This window comes from Thermobia domestica, chromosome 10 (assembly GCF_964235325.1).
Source record: "Thermobia domestica chromosome 10, izTheDome1.hap1.1, whole genome shotgun sequence".
Taxonomy (NCBI): Eukaryota; Metazoa; Arthropoda; class Insecta; order Zygentoma; family Lepismatidae; genus Thermobia; species Thermobia domestica.
Genome location: NC_137463.1, coordinates 106765688 through 106781151, shown reverse-complemented (window position 1 = coordinate 106781151; position 15464 = coordinate 106765688). Strand labels below are relative to the sequence as shown.

The window sequence follows — 15464 nt, the reverse complement described above, 5'->3', positions numbered from 1 at the left end:
TTCGTTTTCAATATATTCGAAGTGCAACATAATTTCGTCAATATATATATATATATATATATATATATATATATATATATATATATAGCGAGAGAGAGAGAGAACCGCTTGTTAAAAAGTTAGAATTGCACCACTGACTATATTCAACGTAAGACATATCTTGCAGAAAAAAATCACTGTTTAACTGTTGAAAATATTTATTTTATTTTATTTTATTTTTGGATTTACTTGGAAAACAGAATAGGATCACATAGTATATAATATGATTTACAGCAAGGTAGTGGAGCGTACAGTTTGAAGAGCCAACACTGCAACTTCCTTCCTCATGGGGATGTGAGCTGAGTATCGTGACTGATAAATACAAGAGATAACAGCTTATCTCTTTGTGTGTTAATATTATGTTATGTCGCATTGAAATATAGGAAGTCCAAAAGATGTACCGAGGAAATTACATATCAAGAGGTTGCATATCATCGAGTAAGTAGTTTTCATCTATATAAAATACGTGGTATTGAAGTTAGTGTTTTAACTTATAAGATTCACAACTTAGCTTTGTTAATATAATCTTCACACGATTTCCAAGTTTACAAAGAGTATGTGCATCTCTCTTACGTTAGGAGAGATGAAGCTATAATAGCTGCCATCTGTTACTTAACAGTGTAAATTGTATATATGCAGTACAAAAATAAATAAATACAATAATAACTATTGTAGCAGAATAAAAACTATGAACCCTATTAAATTGGCAACGAACGACATAATTTTAAACGCCATAAAAATTAACTATTTTTTTCGATTTTCTCTAAAACTATGCTTCAAAAAATCTAACACCAAATATGTCATTTTGTTCTGTTCGATATGATCTATCGATTGATATATGTTTTATCTTCGAACAACATTATAGTATTATAGTTAAACGAACATGAAAGTTTAAGAATTTGTCTGTATTTATTGACCCTTACACTACCAACTTGCGGGCGGTACTTTCTGCCCAACGCAGTATGTTTAAAAAAAAAAAAAAAAAAAAACCTCTTCTAATCGTTTCTTTAAAATTGTTTAAAAATTTGTTATTGGTCAACATATTTAGCTAAAGCGTATACCTTACGATGATGCAAATTGAACGTTAGTGTGTCTCATAAATTTGCTACTTCAAGTTGGTTTGCACTAAGTACCACCCTCTCTCCGTTGTTAGGAGATGTGAGTGTAGTGTATGGCAGTGTAATAAATAGCTGTATTCGACCTTTTCTGAATTTGACGGTTAGTCTTATCCAGGAGTAACAGTGAGAGGGAACGCCGGGTACGTCGTCCCCTCACTTCCATAAAATATCTATGGCGTCCCTCCACTTCTAAAAATTGCAATGGGCAAAGATAGCCAAGGGAAACGGCATGACGTCATGCGTTCCCCAACCTTTTCACTTTTACCCCTGGTCTTATTCCAGGTATTGTTCACTTCAGTCACTGTAGATTTTTTCCCGAAAGTTTCACGTTAGTGTGTCTCATTAATTTGTTATTTTAAGTTAGTGGGCACAAAGTTGGAAGGAGATGTCACTGACATTTAGACATATCGCTCCTAGATGGCAGCATAATAAATAGCTGTTAATCTTATATCGTGTACTGTTCACTTCAATTTACTGTAGACTTTTGTGAAAGTTTCTAATTTGTTCCTTTTGCGAGATATATTTAATCTTAACAGGTGGATACAAAATGACCCTCCTTGGTAGTCCGGGTTAAAATAAATACAGGTAGTGTGAGGGTTATCTATAGCCCTACTTGTATTCTTTCATCTTGCTAATATCATAATGAAAAGCTTTTTTAGTGTGTACGTGGCGTGGTTATAATACATCAAGTTTTAGATACACACGCATATAAAGGAAAGCTTTTGACGCATATCTCGAAAACTACGCATAAGCAGGTACGTATGCATGAATTTGTTTAAGGAGAGGTCCAAATCATTTTGAGAGGAGGCAACTTAAATTAGACCAAGAATGAACATTGCCCCTAAATTAGACTAAATTTACAGAAAAATCGGTATTTCGGTGGGAGGGAGGGGAACGAACCCCTTCAGGACCCATCCTGTGCGTACGTCCCTGCATTTGAGGATTTACTCACCCTTATTGTTTTGTTAAACATGAAGAGATCTACCGATTGGTAAGACTGTATGATTCAACTTTGGATATTTTTTCCGTTAATATGGTGTGAAGAAAGAAAGGAAAAGTGTCTGTTTTATCATTTCAGCCGTTAGCTGCTATGTCCAGTGAGGAAATAAAAATTCTTTTCTTGTGTAGAATGAGCTAGAACAGGTGGAAGAAAGATAGTGCGTAGACATAAAAGGGAGAGAAGGTCCTTGGAGGGGGTGAAAGGCCTTTTAATGTCTTTTCAGGTGTTATTCAATTGTGTTGTTTTTCACCTTTGTGTAGGAGTGCTATACTTGTCGAGAAGGGTTGGAGGTTAGTTGTTGTGTTTACAATTTTGTTTCTGAATTTAGTAGTTGCTTTGGATCTATGTGCCAATATTTATATATTTGTTTTCTTTTTATTTATTTACTAGCAGCGTTCACCCCGCTTCGCTGCGGTCACCCCGGAACGCAATAAACTTTGTTACTTAGATAATTTTTACTTTTTCGCTTTCAAGTGATATGATAAAAACCATAGAAGATTGCAGTAAATCTTAACATTATATCGCCTGTCATTTATCTTAACCCGCCCCGCTTCGCTGCGGTCATCCCGGTGCTGGCATATTGTAAAAGTGTCTGTAAAAATAAGCAAATCAATTAAAAAATTTTAAACAGAAGATTCAAGCTATTTTCCGCTGTATATCGCCTGTCATTTATGTTAACCCGCCGAGTGACACGGTCATGCGGGTTGCATATAAATACGTTTATTTTTACCTATGATGAACTAATAACAAAGGATTTGTACGTTATGGACACTTGAATGGTCAATTATCTCAAGACACTGGTAATTAAAAATTAAAGTGATATGATAAAAACCATCTAGGGTCCAAATCCTAATAACCCCCCAAAAATGAAAGAAATTGGTTCAGCCGTATTAGCGTGATGAGCGGACAAAATTTTGTACGTTCTCTTTTATATATATAGATTTTTTAATGACTATATATGATTTCTTCTTTTACTTTTCCTTTTTAGCGGGGTATATATATATATAAATGCTTATTATTTGTTGGCAGTTTTTGATTTTCCTTTTTTCTTCGAGGTAGACTTTTCTTAGATGCTTTATGTTGTTTGTGATTTTATTTGCATTGAGTGTTTCTGTATTGTGTTTTTCATTTGTAATGTCAAAATTTTTTGTTGTTTGTTTTTATCGCTTACGATGTTGTGGGATTTCTTTATGTTGAGGTGTTTATTTTTCAATTTGCCAATGTCCTGCTGAAGGCTAGCTAAGAGATAGGCTGTATTGGAGAATTGTACTGGGAGAAGCCTGGTTTTCTCTTCTTTCTTGGGTCGCGAAGAAAAGTATATATAGGATTTTTGTAGAATTTTAATATTTGTGCAATTATATGATTCGAAGAAATGGCCATGATTAGAGATGGCAAAAAAATTTCGGATCAGGATATCCCAGACGCAATCAGGTCCCCACCTACATCTTGCCGGATCCGGACCTAGGTTTAGATTTCGGATCCGAACCTGTTTTCGGATCTCGGATCTGAACTTGGATCTGTGGTCCTGATCTCGGATCTGGGTCCAAGTTCGGACCTAGTAGGCTGCTTAGTGTAATCGTCCAGGTAAAGCGCGTTTAAAGTACGCGGGTATATGGTGTGTGAACTATGGAGCGATGTTTGTTAATTCACGTAGTTCCTCTAACAGCTCACGTGTTTCCTCGTGGCTATATGCACTGGAGCAAATCCCAGGTGATGAGGGGGACATGCTCTCTCCTCTTGGAACTGGGGAGGACTGTCCTCCCAATAATCCGATTTGAAATGTGGCTTTGGGGGAGAAATGTGATGATTTGTGCCTGACTGCCACAAAGGAAAGTGAGATAAAGATCTCCCAGAATAAGCTTCAAATCTGTCCGCCTCCCAATGTTGAAGACAACTCTAATCCCCTGATCCTGCACAGCATTGCTTTTCAAAGATTATGGAAACGGTCTTAACCGTCCGGTGTCGTCCTACTTGCGACGGTCCTATGTGCGACAGGAACAGTTAACTGTCCTATGAGCGACCGGTTCGATCTGTTAACCTGCTTATGAGTCACCAATTTGTTCATACTAAGATAATGGAAGAAGATAAGATTCCCTCTTCTTTAACTTGTTTCACGGTAGTTTGATTTAGAACCTAACAAAATGTACTATGAAAAATTCACGTTCCTAGAGGTCTCATTTCTTCCAGCCGTTTCACAATTACAAAGAACATACACTCTTCTTGCTTAACATTCTTCTCGCTTAATCATAAATTTCAGATGTAATCTTATCCTTACATTCAGAAGTATAAAGCGTTGTTTAATAAAAATTGCATGCAAGTATTAATAACAAACTATTAAAGAATATTCTTCCTTACTACACATCACATTTTATCTAGGCTTGGGACTGGCAATATTTTTCTCATGTTATTCATAGTCTTGGGAGGTCTTAAAAGTAGACAGGTGGCGAAACTGTTACACGCTTAAGTTTTCCAAAATAAAATGTGCTGTTTTGCTTAGTGAGTAATTAGATTTGAATTAAATTAAATACAGAAAGCAGAGCTTTTGAAGAAAGGAGATATTACAATAGGATTTTCCATAATTAATTACATAGGAATATACTTTTCATGGAAATATTCCTGCTGTCTCGTTACGTTATTTGATATGTTTTATGTTCAATCCAACTGAAATTTAAGATAAGTTCTATTTGCATTCACAGTGAGGAAAAATATATTTGAAGAACAGCAATTTTCATAGCAAGATTGTTCGGACGCTAATAACGCCAGAGGCAAACATTTTTTACAAAAAACAATCATATCATCTTCCATCATCTCAATGTCAATGAATCGGTCGCTCATAGGCCAGATAAGAGTTCCTTTCGCTAATAGGACTGTCGCTTCTGGGGCTAATATTAATCGTCCACCCCCACCCAACCCCCAACGTTGACGACAGATTTGAGCCGCTGGCTATATGATTAGTGTTCGTGTCCCCCGTCGGTAGAAGGAGGCTGTGATTTGCGATTGGAGTGCATATGGTGCAGGTTACGCATTAAGGCTACATGTGTCATATAGCATCGGTGCTATAAAAAAAAAAAAAAAAAGAAAAGAAAAAAGAAAGTAAAAGCTGAAAGCAAACTTTACCACATAACGTTAGATTAATATAAGAAAACCCGTGCTCCCATCATACATTGTATTTGAAACAACATGAAACGAAAAGTTGAGTAGGTATTTAATTTCAAGACTTGGCGATAAAAAGAGAAATATAAGCGTTAGGTATAAGTTTATTATTACATCAATATAGTAATTCCATATTCTGGTGTTCTACGTCCCACAGTTATGCTGGCTAGGCTAAAGGAGATGATGATGATGAGAAATGATTGAAATGGTGGAATAACTAAATGGGAGGAAACGGGAGAACCCTTAGAAAACTTATTTGAAATAGATATTTCATGACTTTATGAAATGTTATGGTATCTTACAGTCGCTCGGGGAGAAATTTCTTTTTCATTCCTAAAAACACATTTCATCATAGTTCTACAATAGCTTCATTTAATTTTAGTTCATGTACCGGTAACTAAAATTTAGGATGCAATAAGTCCCATTTTGTGTCTTTCTCCCTGAATTGCATTCACTACTTCCGCCCCCACCTTCTTACACTTTTCACAACATTGCAAAAGATCAAAGAATGGCATTAAAATTTATTTGCATTATTTTCTGTCATTTACAAAATATTTGTTCTGGAGATAGTGTTTGTGTTTAACAGTTCGTCGCCTAAAGGAATGACGTCACAATTTGTAGGTGTATTTAGAGAAAATGATGAACATATAGACAATATAAATTATTTATACTGCAAGTACTAGAAAATCAAGCAGAGTCATTATAACGTTAATCTTTGATTTGTCTAATATTTTGAAAAATGTAAAGAAAAGGGAGAGGAAGCAGAGAGCACCCTTTTACCTGCAGGTATCAATCATTCAGTTATTTTTAAATACTACATAACAGTTAAAATACTGTATACGAATATTTTCTCATAAATAATGCTCTACAGTCTAATGCATAATAAAAAATTATACCAGATATTTCTAAGGTACCGGTATATTGTCCACAAATGAATTTGCATTCGTAAAGTATAGTCTAGGAGCCACCCATAGGTAATGTTGGATCGAAAAGGTCGAGAGCAAATCATTACTGGACTTTGTCTAATGGTGCTAGTCGATGATTTCTGGCTTGGTCACATATTATGAAAACCGTGAGTTATTTTGGCAATATGGTCAAAAGTCAAAAGTCGCTGAAAAATTACTCTGTATCAGAAATTTTTAAATATGTTTAAAAGATTGAATTCTTTGAAAAATAACCTTCTACAAAAGTTGTTCAGGATTAAACTTTTAACAAATTCAGTATTTTTACCTTTTTGTCCAGTGGCGTAGCGTGATCAAAAATTTAGAGAGGGCACTATTTCCTAAACTATTTTACAAATATCTGGACCATACAAATGTTAATATGATAAAGAGGTAAGTAGATATTTCAGGGCAGAAAGTTGGGACATGTACCTCCCTGTTCCACTCTCCCGCCGACGAGACGCTCTTGCCTAAAACCTATCTTTATCGCAAAAATGTACGCAAAGCTAAATGTTGCTACATAACAAATGTGTACGCTACATTTTATTTTATTTATTTACACTCGTGGAGTTTGAGGCCTATTTCCATTCACATAAGCAATTCAAATTTTACAGTGGCAACAATTAGTTCTGAAACGATCCGACGAAATGTGTGGATGTCATTGTCAGTGAAATGTTTTCAAGATACATGTGAAATTGAAGACCGAGATGCAGTAATACGTTTGCATATTGAAGTTTCCAACGTTATGTAACCCATGATCGATAAGTTCAATTCCTTTGTGGAAGACGGATGCAATAAGTCAAAGTGTTTCCAGTCTTAAGAGATTGAGCTGACAGAGGGGGCACTTGGGGGCTTCATGTGTCTGCTCTCCGAAGGGTACTTTCACTGTTCTTTGCGTGCGGAAAAATTAATTATTCTAGATGGGGCTCAGTTTATTTGGAAGACTGATTGAAGCTTCAAGCAACACACAAAAGCATCCATGAGAAGTTCATGAGAAGTCACTTTGTTGTCCAACAAACAAATCGAAACTTTAATGTAGTTGCAATTGACCAGGCAGTGGAGCAACTTAAAACAAACCGCAAAAAGTCCAGGATGAATCATTGGGATTGCAAGACGGAAGGAAGCTGTTACCGAACGCGATCTATGCTATCGCTCTCGCCTTCGCTGCGAGCAGTTACGGGTTCGATTCCCGGTGATGGCACTCGGTCGAAAAAGTGTAAAAAGCTTTTTCAGGCCAGTCATCCTGAATGAGGTTTTCCTGGGTTTTCCTCATTCACACCAGGCAAATGCTGGGGTGGTACCTAACTTATTGGTCCCAGACACTTTCGTCCTTCCCTTTTCCCTGATAGTGTGCTCGCCGAGGGACGTCATCCCTCATACGTGACAGGCTGCATGGCCATAGCTGCCGAAAATCCAGATATCTAAATCCTAAATCCCTAAAATCCCAATGCGATCTATTTCAACATGAAAAGACCAGATTCAAACATTTACGTTGTAGGATGTGCGGGTTCCAAGAAAATTACGAGTACACGCTTCACCACTAATTCTCATTAAGTGTCACGCAATCAGTTGCCCATTCTGCGAAAAAAAAAAATGTGAATTTTATCTGTGAAAGGCAGAACCCGTTTGATTTAAATGATTGTAGTTTCCACAATCTAGTAACTGGAAAACATTATACGGAAATCGACGAGAACTTCAAGCTGACGTACACAAGCATTGGCGATAGAGAATACCTTAAATTTAAACTATTGACTATTTATTGATTATTGATTATTTATTTAAATTATTGACTATAAATTTATTAAAAAGGACAATAAGTTGTTCAGTCCTCTCGTACGAATAAACAACCGAAGACCCAACAAGAAAACAAGAAATTTAACATCATAAGGTAAACATCTGAAAGTATGAGGATTATTTAACATACCTAGGGAGAGAGAATACCCATTCGATCGCTTATTGTGCTGCGAAATAACTTCAACTCGTTCTTCCTAACAAAAGACGGTTTCCTGTTCAAATCAAGTAAATTTGAAATGATACAGGAACTGAAAAAAATGCCTAAAATACCTACTTCAACTCTTTCTGTGTCTTCTTTAGCAACTTCAGTTGCATTTGACTTCATGCTTCATGCCCGTGTTGCTGCGTCGGCTGGAAAGTCGTTGATAACGTTTAGAGATTTTGTATATCATATCTGACGTAGAATCATATCAATAGCTCAAGGATCAAGCAGAATAGATATCATATTCGATGTGTATAAAGACGAAAATGTAAAATCGCACGAAAGACTCAGAAGATGTGAGAGTCAACCCATTGAAATTACCCTCATGACAAAAGGGGGCATACATTCTGTGCATCTTTCCAAAATAAGTACAGACTGCAAATGTCTTTCGCTGACTATTTGATGAGTCATGAATTGTGATGGATGGATGTGTATGTTGGTGGGTTAGAAGTTTGTGGGGAAAGAAGCATTTGCATATTAAGTGAGGAAATAAGCGATGTTCCTGATTTGCAATGCGAGCTAGAAGAAGCTGATGAGAGGATATATTTTCAAATTAAGCATGTAGTCTCCAACTAGAGTATTAAGCGCCTAATTCTTGCATCTTCTGATATTGATGCCTTCATTTGTGCCTTGTATTGTTACCAGAAAGACTTCGGAAGTCACAGATTAGTAGAATTATGAGCATTATGAGGGGCTGGAATCATTTCATGGCATGTTCCCATCCATATTCTTACTGAATGTTTGCGGAGACCTGTGATTGGTGTCTTACCGGCAGCCCACGCTCTAAGCGGATGTGACACTACAAACAAAGTTGGCACTAAGCATTCTGCTGTTACCACTGCAAAGAACATGGCATAGTATCTGACTGAATTCGCCAAAGAAGGATTGTCAGAAACTGATAATCATAATGTCTGCAGAAATATTTCTAGTGCAGGTGAAGTCAAGTAAATTCTCATCGATGGATAAATATAGAATTCACCAGTATCATTGCATGAAGCATCTGGATTTCTCCAAATTACCGTCAACTTCATTTTCGATACATCTTCGCATCAGAAGAGCTTACTTTCAGTGCTACAAGTGGTACCACATACTTGATGAAGCTTCAGAGCTCGACCCATCTCAGTATGGCTACACAGACAATGATGGTGAATGGATCCCAGAAATAACATTTGGAACTCTTCCTATCAACTTCCCATTCCTTTGCACTTGCAAAAAAAGGCGCAAGAAACATCTTGTAAGTGTGGTGTTAATGTCATGTTTTGATGTCAATTCTGCAGTTGTGAAAGCAGCGAATGTAAAACCCGTTCTCATAATGTTGATGTTATCGAGTCATATCTATGTGCACCTATTCGTGTAAAAATATGTATCTATTCCAAACTAATAACACCTCAAAATCACTTTACTTGTTTATCGATTCCAATTATGTTCCAACTTAGTGCTATACCTTGTAAAGAAAAATTGAAATAAGGTCTTTGTACGTTCAGCGTAATCAGTATTTGAAGTGACGGGAGAGAAAACAATTCATACAATTAAAAAATAATAGGTCTAAACAAATATTAGTGCATACGACTCTTATTTAAACTTAACATGGTAATCAGCAAGAATGTAATTTAAGTACATTTGAAGAATAAAATTATTTTCTTGTAAGTAAATAGGATTTATATTCATAACTCTGATAACAAAGATATAAATATGTAGGTTATATACAAAAGAAACTAGTTAATACCTGCTTTACTAAACAGTACTACTCTCTCTATTAAATAAAATAAACCTCTGAGAAATTACAGTGACTTACATTTAACTAAATACCGTAAAAGTAAATAAAATAAAATGTAGCGCACACATTTAAGTTATATATCAGCATTTAACTTGCGCGCATTTTTGCAAAAAAGGTAGATTTTAGGCAAGAGCGTCGCGTCGAGGGAAGGGTGGAACAGGGAGGTACATGTCAAAACTTTCTGCCCTGAAATATCTACTTACCTCTTTATCATATTAACATTTGTATGGTCCAGATATTTGTAAAATAGTTTAGGAAATAGTGCCCTCTCTAAATTTTTGATCACGCTACGCCACTGGACAAAAAGGTAAAAATACTGAATTTGCTGAAAGTTTAATTCTGAACAACTTTTGTAGAAGGCTATTTTTTTTAAAAAATCAACCTTTTAAATATATTCAAAGATTTCTGATATAGAGTAATTTTTCAGCGACCTTTGACCTTGGCGGCCATATTACCAAAAAACTCACGGTTTTCAGAAAATTCAGGATCCACGCCTATATATATAGGGGTTAGACAAAAAATCTAAAACGTTTGGAAAAGTGTGACAATCATACCTAGTATGGTATGGGACCTCCTTTTGCGTGGAAAACAGTTTGGATCCGACGTGGAATGGACATATACAGCTTCTAAATCGTTGTGTGGAATTTTGTACCATTGTTCCTACGAAACATGCTCCAGTACCTTAGGCGATGCTGGAAGAAGGTTATGAGACTGAACACGTCTTTTTAACTCAGACTGCAATGGCTCAATGATGTTCAGATCTGGTGATTGTGGGACCCAGGGGAGGTGTGATAGCTCCTGGGCATGCTCACAAACCATGATTTCACCGTTTTTGCAGCGTGACAGGGTGCCAAATCATCTTGGTAGATGCCATTACCATCAGGGAACAATATTTGGGCCATGGGTAGAACCTGGTCCCCCAAAATGGCCTCATACGCCTTAGCATTCATCGTTCCATGCAGGGCTATGATGGGACCTGCAGAAAACCACGATATCACTGCCCATACTGTAACAGAACCACCCCCATGCTTTAGAGTTGGGAACATTCAGTCTGTATCATAGGTTTGCGACGGTGTTCTCCATACGTAAACACGACCAGTTGTTGGAAACAAGGTGAAGGTCGATTAATCGAACCACATTACGTGTTTCTACTGGCGTATCCAGTGGTCCAGGTATCACTCGACCTATATTCCCATTTGAAATTTTCAAGTTGGTATCGGGACCCCATGATGGGTGCCCTGGGAACACTGCGACACCATTCGACGTTGCCTATGGCTTTTTAATTTTACTTTTTTTGTTTCATCTTTTTCTACTCAACCGTTTCTGATTTATAAGTACTGGAAATTTTGTCTGATACAGAACCATTTTGGGAGCCATCTTGAAAACGGTGCCCCATATCAAAAATTGTTTCCTACAAAAAATGTTCAATTTTCCAAGCTTTTTGAACGAGGTGTCAGTCGACCTATGTTCCCATTTGAAATTTTCACGTACACCCCCTCCCCGAAATCGGGGCGCGGGGAACCTCGTATTTGACTCATCTTTAAGGCCCCTCTGTATTGTACATTGACTCTTAATATTTTCCTTATTTGATGTGTAATTCGCGATATATATATATATATATATATATATATATATATATATATATATATATATATATATATATATATATATATATATATATATATATATATAAAATCAAAGTTTTATTTAGATGTTTGTTTCTGTTTTTTTTTTTTAATTTATTTTAGAATGCATAGCTTTCAGATGCTTATTATTCTTATTTAATCCGAACTTTTTACATTGATAGAACACATAAAGTAAACCTTCTGAATAAATTTTCGTATGTTGCTGTACGATAATACAGCATAAAAAGGACATTAATTTCGGATCCGGTGCACGCAACTAAATAACGATGTTATTTATAGGATTTCTCCGCAGTGATCGGATTGCCAAGTATTAAGGGAAGTGAACTAGACGCAGTATTGAAATTTCCTTGGAACTAATCTTGGTTCCTTCCTAGTTCTTTGTTTTTCTTTCTTGCATATCAGTATATGTTGTAAGATTTATTTCACGAATTTCGATAAATGATAAAAAAAATGATTTAGAAATGATAAAATAAATGGATCAAAAGATTGCGATATTAGCCGATAATTAATTTTTGCCGAAATATTTGTATATTGGATCTTTTGATCCAGAAAGAAGACATTTCTTGAATCATGATCCAAAACAAAATAATCTCCTTCCCTCCAAAGCGTTTCCATCCGTATGGTACCGCTTCGGCCATTGGATTTCTGAAGACAAGAGGGAACCAGAAAATTTTTTACTTCATTATTACACAGCAGGTGGTAAGATATCGTGTACCATATTGATTTCATAGAGTAGTAGTCCTATGATCGATGTGAAAAGTTTTGTTGAATCAAAATTTTTAGCATCTGAGAGCCTGGATTTGTTAATTGTACTTTAAAAAATTATTTTTGTAAGGTATACATTTCATATTTTGAGCACATTAAGGGTGATAAATAGACTTAAAAACTAATGAATACTTGTCTTAATTGTTTATGTTTTCTTAACTGTCAATGAAATAGCTGTCTTAAGGAATTTTAAATATTCGAATTTATATTCCGATTTGAAATGTATTCTGGTTTCAGATGTTTCAAATCCATACAGACCTCTGACCTGGAACCGGATCGGGAACTAGATTTGACATCCGAACTCTTATTCGGATCAAATTAAGTCACTTTTTTTAAAGTAAGGTATGCATTAGATCTTTTGAGTAGACAGAGGGAGACAAATAGACTAGTCAATATTTGTCTTAATCTTCTGTTTTCTTCTTTACTGTCAGAACTTCGTGAAATTGCTTTTGACGAATTTCAGATATTGAAGTTTGTTATCTCAATTTCTAATGTAAGTTCGGATACGAATCAAGATCTGAGATGTTTTTTTGGATCTGGATTTCGAACCCTTGTCCGAGACTCGAGTTTCGGATTCAGATCCGAGATCCGCCTCGGATCCAGATCCAAGAGCAGGATACAGACCCGAGATCCTGATCCGAAATCCAGATCCCTAGATTCAATCAGATCCGTATCCAGCTATCCCTAGATTATATATGACTTTCTACATTTGATTAAATTTACATTATTATATAATACATCTGGCATGGCTGTATTCAGAAAGAAAATAGAATAGAATATTTGTATTTAAAAGATTTTTATTTAAGAAAAACGCTCACTAGAAAGACCTGGACATAAGACAAAATGTTATGTTATCCAATATGAACTTCAGAATTTTCTGAGAGGAGCCTGAACCCATAATATCCCTCACTGGGTACAAACTTGCTATTTAATAATAACTTCAGTAGGTGGCCCGGGAGGAAGATTCCCCCCTGGAACCTCAAATATTCCTCACGAGCTATATCTCCCCCATACTCAATGAGGGTCATCAGTATATTCACAGTACTATTTTACCCCCCCCCCCCCCCGTGTATTCATCCCGGGAGAAACCTGAAATTACCCATTGTTGCTGTTTGATACTAGATGTGATTTTGAAAATTTAAATTTTGAAATACGTATCACTATGTTATAAGACTGTTTCGCTTTCAGTACTAACTCAAACAGGCTTTTTCAAGTATAGCAATACAGTGATTATAAGGAGGTAATATGAGTCGATATTAAAACGGACGTTCAAAGTTGTTTCGGATTTTAAAGTCTGGATGTAAAGAACGTAAGTCATGCCTAATAGTATTCGTATATGGGTTCAATCCATCTGAAGTGGCCCAAAAATGGTGAAAGTAGTTGTTCGACCATCTCCGAAAATTATAAAAATGTGACTGTGATGAACCTTGTGTACGAGAAGTTCAAAAACACTATTCACGTTGTCGTATGTACAAGTGTTCCTGAATCTTTGTTGTCGCTGGAGTGCCAATTTTTGCATTTGTAAGCGTGTACGAAAACTACAGTTGCTCAGGACGTATGAATCAGACGAACACCAAACAAAAACTTAAGTTTAGAGGAGAAACTGAGGTACACGGAGAATATATATACTCTTGCTTCTAAATAAATATGCAGGGTCCCAATACATGAAATCACCAGAAAATGTACATAAAATTACACATTTGAAGGGGCTGTATGTTGGAATGGCATAAAGTGAGAGGTTCCTAAGTTTTGTGCTGAATACTATTGCACAAGAAAGTAAAGAGTCTGCAGAAATATCCACGGCTATGATACTACTGGCATCGTAGATTTAGGGGTCCGAATGTTGATGTTTGTGATTTTGATGCCATTTTTAGGGCGTAATATCTCAGGAGGGTAAAGCGCTAAAAATTGCTGCTTAGGCTACAAAGTAATTCTGTAAGTGAATAAACTATTGCAAAAAAAAAAAAAAAAAAAAAAAAAAAAATCAGGACATATTTCAAGGAGAAAAAAACGAGGGCATGGTAAAAACAAGAAGAAAACACGTGCATAGTGAAGGTCGTTGCCCGAAAAAAATTTAAATGTTTGGATATTTTTCATGCTAGATCTCAAAAACTACGCATCGTTCAGCAATTATCTATGCCCGCTTTCATTTGCGTTCAGTTGTGAAAAATCTTGGGAGCGCGTTTGTTCCGTCTTTCTAGCTCCATGATCGATGCCACGTCTATATAAAAGAGGAGGTTAGCTCCCCGTTGCACTCACGACGCCCATCGTTTACCTGGACCGTGGTATTAAGGCACTAAATGTATCAGCAAAGTGACGTTGAAATCCAATCCCAGTTACGGAAGATATTGTATTCACAAGGTTGCTTTACATTTATCTATCCTATATAACGCAAAACCACATCTACAATTGCGGCGAAATCGTTTGTATCCCTCCTTGCAAAATAAATACCTGCCTTCGGGACCTTTAGTGAATTTTTGCTTTGAAAGCATTCTTTAAATTCTGATTTGAGGTACAAATATCGGCGAAAAAAATAACAAAGAATTTTACAATACATAGTCATATATCTAGTACGTGCCCTTCAAGATTATTTAACTTAATTTTAAATATATTCCTCAGCGTAAAGAGGTCAAGTTATTCAAGAAGTGGAAAATAATTGATATTGCTAACACTGATCGAATTATTTCTTCAAGACGAATTCCTCAATTGATTCTGTAAAAATCATTCGGTTATATACTCATTAACATACATAATTATTGGTAGTACAACCTGACACGAATACAAAAAAAAAAAAAAAAAAAAAAAACTAACTAGCCTTATTTCTTGTAGAATTATTTATATAATATTTATTAGCGTGTACAAAAGGAACAGGATAACATTTTCATGATACATGGAAATTCAAGTATTAATTGGACTTCGGTTGTTTGTAAAACAAATGAAAATTCATTCGACTGTTCATTTCCACCACCCAGGCATAGGCCTCCTGTTTAATGTTGAATTTGAATCACACATTCACTTATCGGGAATAG

At 36.0% G+C, this 15464-nt stretch overlaps 1 protein-coding gene across 1 annotated transcript in view; it reads left to right on the top strand.

Annotated features, from left to right (window-relative positions):
• Positions 1–246: 246 nt before the first annotated feature.
• The window catches only part of LOC145662636 (F-box only protein 2-like), an 82058-nt gene continuing 66840 nt past the window's right edge, over positions 247–15464 (top strand). Inside the window, exon 1 of the mRNA XM_081728405.1 lies at positions 247–477. Coding sequence (XP_081584531.1) covers positions 435–477 — 43 coding nt within the window. The 5' untranslated portion in view covers positions 247–434. The remainder of the gene's footprint in view (positions 478–15464) is intronic.